This window comes from Microcaecilia unicolor, chromosome 3 (assembly GCF_901765095.1).
Source record: "Microcaecilia unicolor chromosome 3, aMicUni1.1, whole genome shotgun sequence".
NCBI lineage: Eukaryota > Metazoa > Chordata > Amphibia > Gymnophiona > Siphonopidae > Microcaecilia > Microcaecilia unicolor.
The window spans coordinates 334,976,678-334,990,091 of record NC_044033.1 but is presented as its reverse complement, the minus strand read 5'-3'; the positions used below and the strand labels follow the sequence as shown (position 1 = coordinate 334,990,091).

Genomic DNA, 13,414 nt, shown 5'->3' with positions numbered 1-13,414 from the left:
AAACCAGTTAAGTAAGATTATAAGATGAAGTAATTAAAGAGAACGTCCCGGTGTTATCCTCAATAATAGGGAATGGTCAAGACCCCATATTGAAGAAGAGACAGTGAACGATCACAAATTCAATGAAGTCGAGTGGTAGAATGTTAATGACGATAAAGAACAGTATTTAGTAAAAGGTGTGTGTCACGCTTGTCACACTGAGAGGTGAGCCCCTGTACTCGATGAGGGAACCCCTCACCGGGCTGTCGGCCAAAACCCTGAGTCCCCCCCCCCCCCCCGGTGCCAACCACCGTTCCCCAGGGGTTGAGCCCCTGAGTGCAAGTAGCCAACAGCGGAGAGAACAATGTCCAGCACAAAGTCCACAGGGTAAGACCAGGCAGCGAGGAACGAAGAACCAGGGACAGGCAAAGGCCAAAACCAGGCATCGGTCAATAGCAGGTCCAGAGGCAGGCAAGGATCAAAACCAGGCAGCAGTCAATAGCAGGTCCAGAGGCAGGCAAGGGTCAAAACCAGGCAGCGGTCAATCGCAGGTCCAGAGGCAGGCAAGGGTCACAACCAGGCAGCGGTAAATAGCAGGTCCAAAGGCAGGCAAGGGTCAAAACCAGGCAGCGGTCAATAGCCGATCCAGGAACCGGCAGAGCAACTATCCAGCGAACTGAGTAGAAGCCAAAGCACTGAAGAACTGAGAACGGGGCCTTAAATAGTGTGAGCATTAGAGCTAAGCTTGCACAGCTGAATACAAGATGGCTGCCCCAATCGGAGACGCCCTGCACCCAAATATTGGCTTCCTTCCTGAAGCTGCCCCACTCCAAGATGGCTGCCACCACCACAGCCGCCCCTATCAAAGATAGCCACCAGAACCTGGAAAAAAGCCCCAAACAAAGATGGCCGACAATCCTCCGGTGCCCTGCACTGCAGAGACATGACAGTGTGCAAGAAAAGCAGGATATATTTGACAAGAGGTCTAAGAATGAGAAAGCATGAAACAGGGCTAAAAATGCAAAGAGAGAAATATCACACTACACCACCGAGTGATCAGGAGAGGGAATTCTTACATGTATCTATTACATAAGTACATAAGTATTGCCATACTGGGACAGACCAAAGGTCCATCAAGCCCAGCATCCTGTTTCCAACAGTGGCCAATCCAGGTCACAAATATCTGGCAAGATCCCAAAAAAGTACAAAACGTTTTATAGTGCTTATCCCAGAAATAGTGGATTTTCCCCAAGTCCAATTTAATAATGGTCTATGGACTTTTCCTTTAGGAAGCCGTCCAAACCTTTTTTAACTCCGCTAAGCTAAACGCCTTTACCACATTCTCTGGCAACGAATTCCAGAGTTTAATTAAACGATGAGTGAAGAAAAATTTTCTCCGATTCGTTTTAAATTTACTACATTGTAACTTCATCGCATGCCCCCTAGTCCTAGTATTTTTGGAAAGCGTAAACAGATGCTTCACATCTACCCGTTCAACTCCACTCATTATTTTATAGCCCTCTATCATATCTCCCCTCAGCCGCCTTTTCTCCAAGCTTAAGAGCCCTAGCCGCTTTAGCCTTTCCTCATAGGGAAGTCATCCCATCCCTTTAATAATTTTCGTCGCCCTTCTCTGCACCTTTTCTAATTCCACTATATCTTTTTTGAGATGCGGCGACCAGAATTGAACACAATATTAGAGGTGCGGTCGCACCATGGAGCGATACAAAGGCATTATAATGTCCTTGTTTATGTTTTCCATTCCTTTCTTAATAATACCCAACATTCTATTTGCTTTCTTAGCTGCAGCAGCACACTGAGCAGAAGGTTTCAACGTATCATCAACGACGACACCTTCAGTCATTATGCCGATTTTTAGTATGCTTTAACTTTAATTTGGAATCAGTTAAACTCTTGGGGCTTTTACTAAGCCGCATATAGGCGCCTGGTATAAGAGGCTTGGACAGGCTAAGCCTCCCCTGCTGTGCTCTGAGAGGTTTAAATTGTTGATTTACCTCCATCCTCACAGCAGGAGCTGCAGTGAAAGCTCTCTAGCCTTGTGTAACCAATTGTAGAAATTGGTTTATGGTTTGTTTACCTTACTGCTGGGAGAGGGGGGGGGGGGTTGCCAGGGAGATATTTAACGAGGATGACTTCCTGACCTGCACTGAGAACAGATAGCAGCAGAATCCAACAACCAGACAACAAAGGTAGAAAAGATCATTTTATTTTCATTATAATGTTTGGAATATGTCCACTTTGAGAATCAGGTGCTCAACATTAAAAGTTTATATTTATTTACTTATTTATGGCATTTTATCCCACATTAAACATGAATTAGGGTGTTTTGTGGCTCTACATGAGAATTGTGATGATATGATCCCTTGTTTCATATTGTTGACAGTCTGCATTTTCCGTATGGGTGGTATATTGGTGTTTTAGGTTCTGCCCAGTGTAATATTTATGGTACAGTAAGGTTCTGAGTGTGTTTTTGCACAAAGTTGTGCATAGTGTTTTGCAGTTGAGCGATTGTGCTTAGAATATGCTTTGAGCAACCACTTTATTCTTTGACATATGATACATATCTAATATCTAAATTTAATAAAAGGTATTAATTGTGACTTTTATTTTTATTTATTTTTTTTTTCTGTGTGTTATCAGACAATTATGGATTTAAGCTCCACCCCTGGCCCCACCCCTAACCCCACCCCCTTTAGCCTCCCCAAACAGTTGGGCCACCGACCGCCTATAAAGCCACATTAGTGTCCCCAGCTCGCAGCAGAAACCAGCCGGTGGCAAATACCTGCAAGTCCAAAAGCTATTGAAGCGGTGCATATTCAGGCATAGTAGATATTTTTCTGGCTCTGGAGGGCTGACAATCTAAGCTTGTACCTGAGGCAATGGAAGGTAAGAGGCCCTTTTACCATGCTGCGGCAAAAGAGGACCAGCACTGGCGTCAGTGCGTGTTTTACACGTGCACCAAGTCCCACTTTTACCGCAGCTGGTAAAAGGTAAGGTCTCGCTTTCCTACAAGAAATGGCTGTGCGGCAAGTTAAAGCACTTGCCGCACGTCCATTTGGGGGGGGGGGGGCAGCCCTTACCACCACCCGATTACAGCTGGGTACAATCCAATGCTAGAAAAATAAATACATTTTGTAGCGCCGGAAATGACGGCGTGGTAGGTGTGGGAAGTACCGCTGGGCTGCTGCAGTAGCCTGGCGGTACTTCCGTTATAGCGAGCGGTAAGCCTGCGTATGTACCTATGAAAACAGCATAATTCTGAGCACTCATCGGCTCTGTGTTACATTTTTGAACATATTTTACTGTCTTTTTCATATAACAGGCTCCCACAACGTCAAGCCTGACATTTTAATCCGATTTGAGCGAGAGGGATTTGGGACCGAGCTTCAGGGATCTGAGGAAAGAGGAAATCTGACCACCACAGGCACACGTGAGGAACTGCCTGATGCCTGGATTAAAGCTAGTAATCAGGTAATACAAACTTTTCCTATAAGAAAGATGCCTCCTCTAGACCAGGGATAGTGAGGTAATGCAACTTTGTAAATACGCCTCAGTGTGTGTTTGTTCTATTTTTCTTATTTTTACTTTTCTCCTTTCATTGTCAGTTTTGTCTTTTTGCCTTTCATTTGTTCTCTTTCTCTTATTCTCCCCCACCATTATCCAATGTCTCTCTGGGGTATGTTTACTAAGGTGCATTAGCGTTTTTAACGCACCTGTAAATTTAAGGCATGTTAAACGCTAACACGCCTATATGTTTTTATGGGCGCGTTAGCGTTTAACGCACGTAAAAACGCTAACGTGCCCATAGCGCCAGTTAGTCTCTTAACGTCATCTTCTTTCAACATCTACAGTTTTTCAGAGATGGGGTTCATCAATTTTTAAAAGTACTTAAGTAAAAAGTAAAAGTACTGGCCTCAAAAGTAGTGAGTAAAAGTAGAAAGTCTTAGCCAAAAACAAACAAACAAACAAACAAAAAAAACCCTCAAGTAAAAGTAATAAAGTACAGCTCTTAAAAAAATAGGTGTCTGTCTCTTAACTTCATCTTCTTTCAACATCTACCATCTTTCATCCTTTATCAGTTTTTCAGAGATGGGGTTCATCAGTTTTAAAAGTACTTAAGTAAAAAGTAAAAGTACTGGCTTCAAAAGTAGTGAGTAAAAGTAGAAAGTCTTATCCAAAAAAAAAACCCTCAAGTAAAAGTAATAAAGTACAGCTCTTAAAAAAATACTTTTTTTTTTTACTACAAAGTAAAAAGTGTTCTTAACAAGTTGGACCACAGAATCTAGTATGTTTACAAGCTAACTTCCGGGAGAGGGGGGGGGGGGGGGGGTCACACAAGGTCTTTCCCAGAAAAGAAAACAACACACTGAACATTGCAGTGGGCAGAAAAACATTAATACACCTATTGGAAGGCAAAACAAGCTGGATTAGTACAGACCAGTCCTACACAGACACTTGATGCTAACAGAATACCTGGACCTTTTCACACACAGTCATAGGTAGACCCTTGTGAAGTATAGAATAAGTAACCGCAAACTAAATATAGAAATATGTAGACAAAAATGAAACTGTACCATCAAGAAGCCAAGAAACAGAAACAGTGACACATCCATTTGTACTGTGCAAAATATGAAGAAAGCAGATGTAACTTTCAAAAACTTACATATTCCATTTGCAACATTTTAAAAACTAAGGGCCCAGGCTAGAGCGGCACGCGGCATCCCAAAGAAAAGAAAAGTCTTTATTTCAATTTGGAACAGATATTTACACAGTATCTCACATAAAGCGAGAAGCACAGTGCTCAATAATCTGCCCCTGTTATAAGAGCAGCACAGTGTCAAAAGAAGCAAGACCAATATTTTACACTCTGGTAGGAATAGCATGTGCAGAGGTAGAGGTAACTAACCATGATGTTTAGAGAACATTTTAAGCGAGTAGAGGGGGAGGGAGGTTGGGGGGGAGGGGGGTATTGGAGTGGGAAGGGTAATGTTCAATGCATAATACAGGGACATGTGTATTATTAGATAGGCGAACAATCCTTTGAAGGAGCACATTAAGAGGACCCACCAGTAAATATTGTTGGGATAATACACTGAGTAAAACACGAGTTATAAATATTGGAGTTTCATATAAAAGTTTATTGTTAATAGTTATGCAACTGCACAGTAATTATACATGTACACATTATAGATATAGGAGAAGACAAGAAGGAAGGGATAGGGGAGAAAAGTTTGGAAAACATTGATGATGGACATTTCAGGTTTAGTAATATGTACTAGACTTCGCTGTTATACGATTTATATTGACTGAGATGGACTTGTATACCATGTGACCTCATCAATAAAAAATTGTTGAAACATAAAAACTAAAGGCGCATTCGCTGTTTTAATGCGCCTACAATTTGCGTTTGCTGTGTAGGCTCCTGTAGTCATGTAGGTACCCCAAGGACGTGCAGTCGGATCCTTCTCCATAACAGATTCTAAGAGGGTCTTTTAGTAACGCAACGCTCACGTTTTTGGCATGCGCTAAAATTGTAGGCGTGCTAAACGTTAGAGACACCAATGTATTCCTATGAGCGTCTCTAATGTTTAGCGCGCTCACAATTTTAGCGCATGCCAAAAACGTGAGCGTGCGTTAGTGAAAGATGCCCTAAGTGCCTGGGATCCATTATAGAATACTGACCTGACCTGAGATCGGCACGACTCACATTTAGATGGTTTGTGTTACCAACCATAGAGCTGGCGTAAGTGCAGACACCTAAATGAGGTTTTCTGGTGCTGTGTCACTCCCTTGCAAGTACACGCTATGTAATTTGGTATTTGCAGAAAAGCGCTTAGGCACCCTACCAGCAGTTATGCAGGTGCATACACACATACACACCGAAATGCTAGTATTCTAGGCATTTACGTATGCGGCACCTAGATTATAAAGTTGCCCATTTAATGCCTAGTTCTTCCATTCTGAGGGAGTTGCATTGGACACCTATAAAATATCGCACACTATTTAAATGTCTTCCTTCTAGAAACCTTCGTTCTTCTTAGCAGTGCTGTGGTATAAAACTTCTATGAGACAGTCCAGCTTATTTTCGAAAGAGATCGCCGCCCATCTTCCGACACAAATCAGGAGATGGGCGTCGATCTCCTGAAATCGGCCAAATCGGCATAATCGAAAGCCGATTTTGGCCGGCTTCAACTGCTTTCCGTCGCAGGGCCGACGAAAGTTCAAAGGGAGCGTGTCAGCATGGTAGCGAAGGTGGGACGGGGGCGTGCGTTTAGATGGCCGGCTTCGCCCGATAATGGAAAAAAGAAAGCCGGCCGTCACGAGTATTTAGTCCGCTTTATTTGGACCCTTTTTTTCAGGTCCAAGTCCAAAAAAAGTGCCCCAACTGACCAGATGACCACCGGAGGGAATCGGGGATGACCTCCCCTGACTCCCTCAGTGGTCACTAACCCCTCCCACCTTCAAAACAACAACTTTAAAAACTTTTTTTGCCAGCCTGTATGCCAGCCTCAAATGTCATACCCAGCTCCCTGACAGCAATATGCAGATCCCTGGAGCAGTTTGTAGTGGGTGCAGTGCACTTCAGGCAGGAGGACCCAGGCCCATCCCCCCCCCCTACCTGTTCCACTTGTGATGGTAAATGGGAGCCCTCCAAAACCCCCCAAAACCCACTGTACCCACATGTAGGTGCCCCCCTTCACCCCTTAGGGCTACGGTAATGCTGTAGAGTTGTGGCCAGTGAGTTTTAGGGGGGGATTTGGGGGGCTCAGCACCCAAGGGAAGGGTGCTATGCACCTGGAAGATAATTGTTTTATTTTTTTAATTTTTTAAAAGTGCCCCCTAGGGTGCCCGGTTGGTGTCCTGGCATGTCAGGGGGGCCAGTGCACTAGAAGTGCTGGCTCCTCCCACGCCCAAATGCCTTCCATTTTGCGCAAGTTTGAGATGGCCAACTCCGGTTTCCATTATGGTTCAAAATCAGAGTCGGCCATCTCATATAACCCCGGCGAGCGATTTGGCAGGCGCCAAGCGTATTTCGAAAATACGCTTGGTTCTGCCCCTTCGCGGAGCTGGCCCCGAAGATGGCCGCCCATCGATTTGGCCGGTGCCGTTTGATTATGCCCCTCAGTGTGTGTTTTCAGTATGATGTATATAACTTGGAACAATTTACCCTTGAAGTTGTGGTGTGTGTAGCATTATTTGATGTTTTGAAAAAAGATAAAGACTTGACTGCTTTCTTCTACTTTCCCATTTTTATTTTGAAAGATTTTCTGTTTCTGTAATTGTTTCTTTTTATGTGAACTATTACATACAGTGGGGGAAATAAGTATTTGATCCCTTGCTGATTTTGTAAGTGTGCCCACTGACAAAGACATGAGCAGCCCATAATTGAAGGGTAGGTTATTGGTAACAGTGAGAGATAGCACATCACAAATTAAATCCGGAAAATCACATTGTGGAAAGTATATGAATTTATTTGCATTCTGCAGAGGGAAATAAGTATTTGATCCCCCACCAACCAGTAAGAGATCTGGCCCCTACAGACCAGGTAGATGCTCCAAATCAACTCGTTACCTGCATGACAGACAGCTGTCGGCAATGGTCACCTGTATGAAAGACACCTGTCCACAGACTCAGTGAATCAGTCAGACTCTAACCTCTACAAAATGGCCAAGAGCAAGGAGCTGTCTAAGGATGTCAGGGACAAGATCATACACCTGCACAAGGCTGGAATGGGCTACAAAACCATCAGTAAGACGCTGGGCGAGAAGGAGACAACTGTTGGTGCCATAGTAAGAAAATGGAAGAAGTACAAAATGACTGTCAATCGACAAAGATCTGGGGCTCCACGCAAAATCTCACCTCGTGGGGTATCCTTGATCATGAGGAAGGTTAGAAATCAGCCTACAACTACAAGGGGGGAACTTGTCAATGATCTCAAGGCAGCTGGGACCACTGTCACCACGAAAACCATTGGTAACACATTACGACATAACGGATTGCAATCCTGCAGTGCCCGCAAGGTCCCCCTGCTCCGGAAGGCACATGTGACGGCCCGTCTGAAGTTTGCCAGTGAACACCTGGATGATGCCGAGAGTGATTGGGAGAAGGTGCTGTGGTCAGATGAGACAAAAATTGAGCTCTTTGGCATGAACTCAACTCGCCGTGTTTGGAGGAAGAGAAATGCTGCCTATGACCCAAAGAACACCATCCCCACTGTCAAGCATGGAGGTGGAAATGTTATGTTTTGGGGGTGTTTCTCTGCTAAGGGCACAGGACTACTTCACCGCATCAATGGGAGAATGGATGGGGCCATGTACCGTACAATTCTGAGTGACAACCTCCTTCCCTCCGCCAGGGCCTTAAAAATGGATCGTGGCTGGGTCTTCCAGCACGACAATGACCCAAAACATACAGCCAAGGCAACAAAGGAGTGGCTCAGGAAGAAGCACATTAGGGTCATGGAGTGGCCTAGCCAGTCACCAGACCTTAATCCCATTGAAAACTTATGGAGGGAGCTGAAGCTGCGAGTTGCCAAGCGACAGCCCAGAACTCTTAATGATTTAGAGATGATCTGCAAAGAGGAGTGGACCAAAATTCCTCCTGACATGTGTGCAAACCTCATCATCAACTACAGAAGACGTCTGACCGCTGTGCTTGCCAACAAGGGTTTTGCCACCAAGTATTAGGTCTTGTTTGCCAGAGGGATCAAATACTTATTTCCCTCTGCAGAATGCAAATAAATTCATATACTTTCCACAATGTGATTTTCCGGATTTAATTTGTGATGTGCTATCTCTCACTGTTACCAATAACCTACCCTTCAATTATGGGCTGCTCATGTCTTTGTCAGTGGGCACACTTACAAAATCAGCAAGGGATCAAATACTTATTTCCCCCACTGTATGTTTGTTGTAAACCATCTAGAAGTATGTTGATAGGTGTATGTTTAAAGAAATAAAATGAAATGAAAAAATAATTTGATGTAGGGTGTCCTGTTTGCTGTTCTAGACATTGGTCACATTCAAGGATGTTGCTGCTTATTTCTTGGAAGCGGACTGGGACCTTCTGGGAGAATGGCAGAAGCAGCTGTACAAGAAGGTCATCAAGGAGATTCATGTCATCCTCATCTCACGAGGTAAATATGTGTTTTCTGTCATCTACCACACAAGCTCATAAAAATCACAGGAACTAGATACCATAGAGGGGCATAATTGAACAGCGCCGGCCAAATAGCTGGCCGGCCATCTTTGGGGCCGGCGCCGTAAGCGGGCGGAGCCAACCGTATTTTCGAAAAAGATGGCCGGCCATCTTTTGCTTCGCTAATACGGTTGGGCCGGCCAAATGTCAGAGATCGCCGAGTTTGAGATGGCCGGCATCGGATTTCAGCCATAATGGAAAATAATGCCGGTGATCTGAAACCCGGCGAAATCCAAGGCATTTGGTCATGGGAGGAGCCAGCATTTGTAGTGCACTGGTCCCCCTGACATGCCAGGACACCAACCTGGCACCCTAGGGGGCACTTCTAAAATTTTTTTTAAAACATTAAAATAGCTCCCAGGTGCATAGCTCCCTTACCTTGGATGCTGAGCCCCCCAAAACCCACTCCCCACAACTCTACACCATTACTATAGCCCTTATGGGTGAAGGGGGACACCTACATGTGGGTACAGTGGGTTTTGGGTGGGTTTTGGAGGGCTCCCATTTACTACCACAAGTGTAGCAGGTGGGGGGGGGGGGGGCCAGGGTCCACCTGTCTGAAGTGCATTGCACCCACTAAAAACTGCTCCACAGACCTGCATACTGCTGTCATGGAGTTGGGTATGGCATAAAGGCTGGCAAAAAATGTTTTTTAATTTTGTTTTTTGGGTGGGAGGGGGTTGGTGACCACTGGGGGAGTAAGGGGAGGTCATCTCCGATTCCCTCCGGTGGTCATTTGGTGAGTTGGGGCTCCTTTTTGAAGCTTGGTTGTGAAAAAAAAGGGACCAAGTACAGCCAGCGAAATGCTTGTCAATCCTGGCTTTTTTTTCCATTATCAGGTGAAGCCGGCCATCTCGTGAGCACGCCCCTGTCCCGCCTTCACTACCCTACCAACACATCCCCTTGATATTTCGCCGGTTCCGCGACGGAAAGTAGTTGAACCCGGCCAAAATCGGCTTTCGATCATACCGATTTGGCCGGGTTCAAGAGATCGCCTGCCATCTCCTGATTTGTGTCGGAAGATGGCCGGCGATCACTTTCGAAAATGAGCTGGATGGGCACCTAAAATTTAGATCTTGGCTTCTTATGCCATCCCATATTCAATAGGAGCCTGTGAAAGACTCCACTGCTACAGGATCTGCAAAAGATGCTGCTCTCCTTTTTAAGATAAAATGTAGACCTTAAACTAGAGGCTTCACACAACACCAGCAGGAGTCTCCCTCCCATTCCTATATAAAATATTTTGGCACAGAAGACCAGAGAGAGGATCTACCTCTCAGATTTCCTCTGAGACTTCTGCATGACGTCATGACATATCACTGTACAACATGTAACCCCTCTAAATGGTAACCAGAAGATTGACTCCTGCAATGCCTCCACCTAGGAGGGAAATGAAGAGAATTCTCTATACCAGAAAACCTCTATGATATAATCTTAATCAAGTGTGGGACCACTGATGCCTCTTCTCTCCAAGCTTTGTCAGACAAATACACCCCCCCCCCAAGATACCTATACACAGACCTCCATGCACAAATCACACACTGCTCCATCAAAACATGAAGCAGAGGGAACTTCCCGAGGGATTCTACAAATAGAATTTCAGTGTAATTTTCCTACTTCTTATGAACAGGTTATTCAATTGTTAATCCTGATGTTATATTCAAGATTAAAAAGGAAGATGAGAAATATTTCACTCAACAATGTGAGTGGGAAGGAAAAGAAAATCCAAATGGCTCCACCAACAGTAAGTAAATGTTTTAGATTTAATGGGTTTTGCATTTTTAGATCACAGGAGATGGGTCATTAACATCAAACATTTGGACACTTAAAATCAGTTTCCTAATTTAGTATTATCAGATACTTGGTGAATCCTTCTAAATTTCTTTTCATATCACAGACCTTCCAGTTGTAACATCTGTGTTCTCACTGAGTATTAAGCAAGAGGAAGATCTTCCCTTCATGGAAAATCCTGAATCACAGATGTCTGAACAGACTCGTCTTTCTGTAACAAGTAAGTATAAAATTCCTCCTGCACATCTTTACTGAAGTCAGCTAGGACAATTCAGGAATTCAGCGCTGATTGGATAAAAGGTTGTCATCTCCTCTTCTCCTCCCTCTGTCTGTTTCCCTACTTTGGACAGATTAAACTGTCTGTGAAGATGGAGGAGGCACGGATAGAGGTGGGTATCCCAGGGGTGGGATCAGGTCTGCAAAACCCTTCACCCTTGAGTGTTTTGGGGTTGAGAAATCTGTACTGTTGAAAGGGCTGCTGGAGGTGGAGAGGCTTCTGCACTATTGATTGACATGGTTCAGTTTGACATTTTGTGTTGCTGATAGATTAATGCAAATCACAGTACATAGTGCAGCTTACCGTAATGATGCCATTCCCAGTTCGAAAATGGCACAGCAGTCTCACGAGGCGGCCACAGGAATTCACAACCTCCATTTTCTTTTTTTTTTTGTAAATTTATATGAATTTTCAATCAAAATAACTGACAGCATCTCTTAACAGAAAAAATTAAGAACATGTGTCCGTTTTATATATAACGAACTGCCACCTCCAATAATGAAAACTAAAAATAGACTCTCCCCATCCCTTCTCTGCTCCCATTCCGCTCCCCAAAATTCAGAGAATGTCTTTCCAAGTGCAGGAATCACCCCACATTTCCTGATATTTGCATTTATTAGATTTTAAGGTAGTCAATCTATATTGTTTGCGTATAATATACAGCCTGTTTTGGCATGGCCCGTGTATGCCAATGTGAGGCAATCAGCAGTCGAACTGCTGTAAAAACCAATTGTATTAATGTATCCATAGCTCCCGTTATCCCTTCCACTCTCCCACTTAGTAGGGCATTTTCCATAGTACACGCTATACGAGTCTCTAGTAACTGTTGCCTATATGCAGATACCTCCTTCCATATTTTCTGGACCCTAGGACATTCCCACCAGATGTGAGTATATGTTCCCCTTCGGCTACACCCTCTCCAACATAAACCATCCCCTTTCCTCATAATGGCTTGCAGTCTAGATGGAGAGTAATGCCATCTCACCAGTACCTTAAGACCGTTCTCAATAATCTGAGGTGCATGTGACAATTGATGAGATCGCATTGAGACATTTTCCCATTCCTCCTCAGAAAACTCTCTAGATCCCTCTTCCATGCCCCCTGTAGGTAGCCTTCCATTTACCTAAGGTGCTAAGGAGCCCATAAACAAAAGATATATAACCTCTAACAACTTGTCCACCCACTAAATTTTCAAAAGCCGACTTCAGGCCTCCACCCCGTGCTATTAGTTGTCCTACCTGAATGAAACGCTTATCTTGAAGATAAGGGAATAACATCTCTAGCTGCTAGTTGATAGTGAACTTGTAAAGTTCCAAAATGTAGAATTTGGTCATCTCCTATAAAATTACCAAAATAGAGAAGACCATCCAGCTTATTTTCGAAAGAGAAAGACGCCCATATTTCGACCCAAATCGGGAGATGGGCATCCGTTTCCCGTGGGCGGCCAAATCAGTATAATTGAAACCCAATTTTTGGCGTCCTCAACTGCAGTCCGTCACGGAGACGAACAAGGATCACGGGAGCGTGGCAGAGGCGTGGCAGAGGCGGGGCTGGGGCGTGGTTATCGGCCGAGGAGAGATGGGCATCTTTAGCTGATAATCGAAACAAGAAGGGCGTTTTTGACGAGAATTTGGTCCGCTTTATTTGGACCCCTTTTTTTCAGGTCCAAGTCCCAAAAGTGCCCCAACTAACCAGATGACCACCGGAGGGAATCGGGGATGACCTCAACTGACTCCCCCAGTAGTCACTAACCCCCTCCCACAAAAAAAAACCCACTTTACAAACTTTTTTCCCCAGCCTGTATGCCAGCCTCAAATGCTGTACCCACCTCCATGACAGCAGAATGTGTTCTATCCTCTGACAGCCTTTCCCTGGTTCTGATGTGGATCTCGGGTGAGTGTGACACCTTTTCTGTTAAGGGCACTGCAGAGTCACATCAGCAATGCATTGTGGTGGGTGTAGCATATTGGGCTCCGTGATTCCACTAGTTTGTGTTAAATGCTCACGATGTTGGTAGTTGGTAGGCTCTACTCCCATTTGTATTCCAATTAAATTTGAATACAAATAATCTGGGGCTCTACTGCGTTAAATCCTACTGAAATAAACACGTCGATCTCTGATTTCGCATTGCTTCTTTTATTATTTGTT

At 44.4% G+C, this 13,414-nt stretch overlaps 1 protein-coding gene across 1 annotated transcript in view; it reads left to right on the top strand.

The window, feature by feature from the left end:
- The window catches only part of LOC115464717, a 362,726-nt gene that overhangs the window by 156,242 nt on the left and 193,070 nt on the right, over nucleotides 1-13,414 (top strand). Inside the window, 4 exon segments of the mRNA XM_030195078.1 lie at nucleotides 3,323-3,471; nucleotides 9,022-9,136; nucleotides 10,829-10,942; nucleotides 11,096-11,180. Of these exon segments, the coding sequence (XP_030050938.1) occupies nucleotides 3,323-3,471; nucleotides 9,022-9,136; nucleotides 10,829-10,942; nucleotides 11,096-11,180 (463 nt within the window).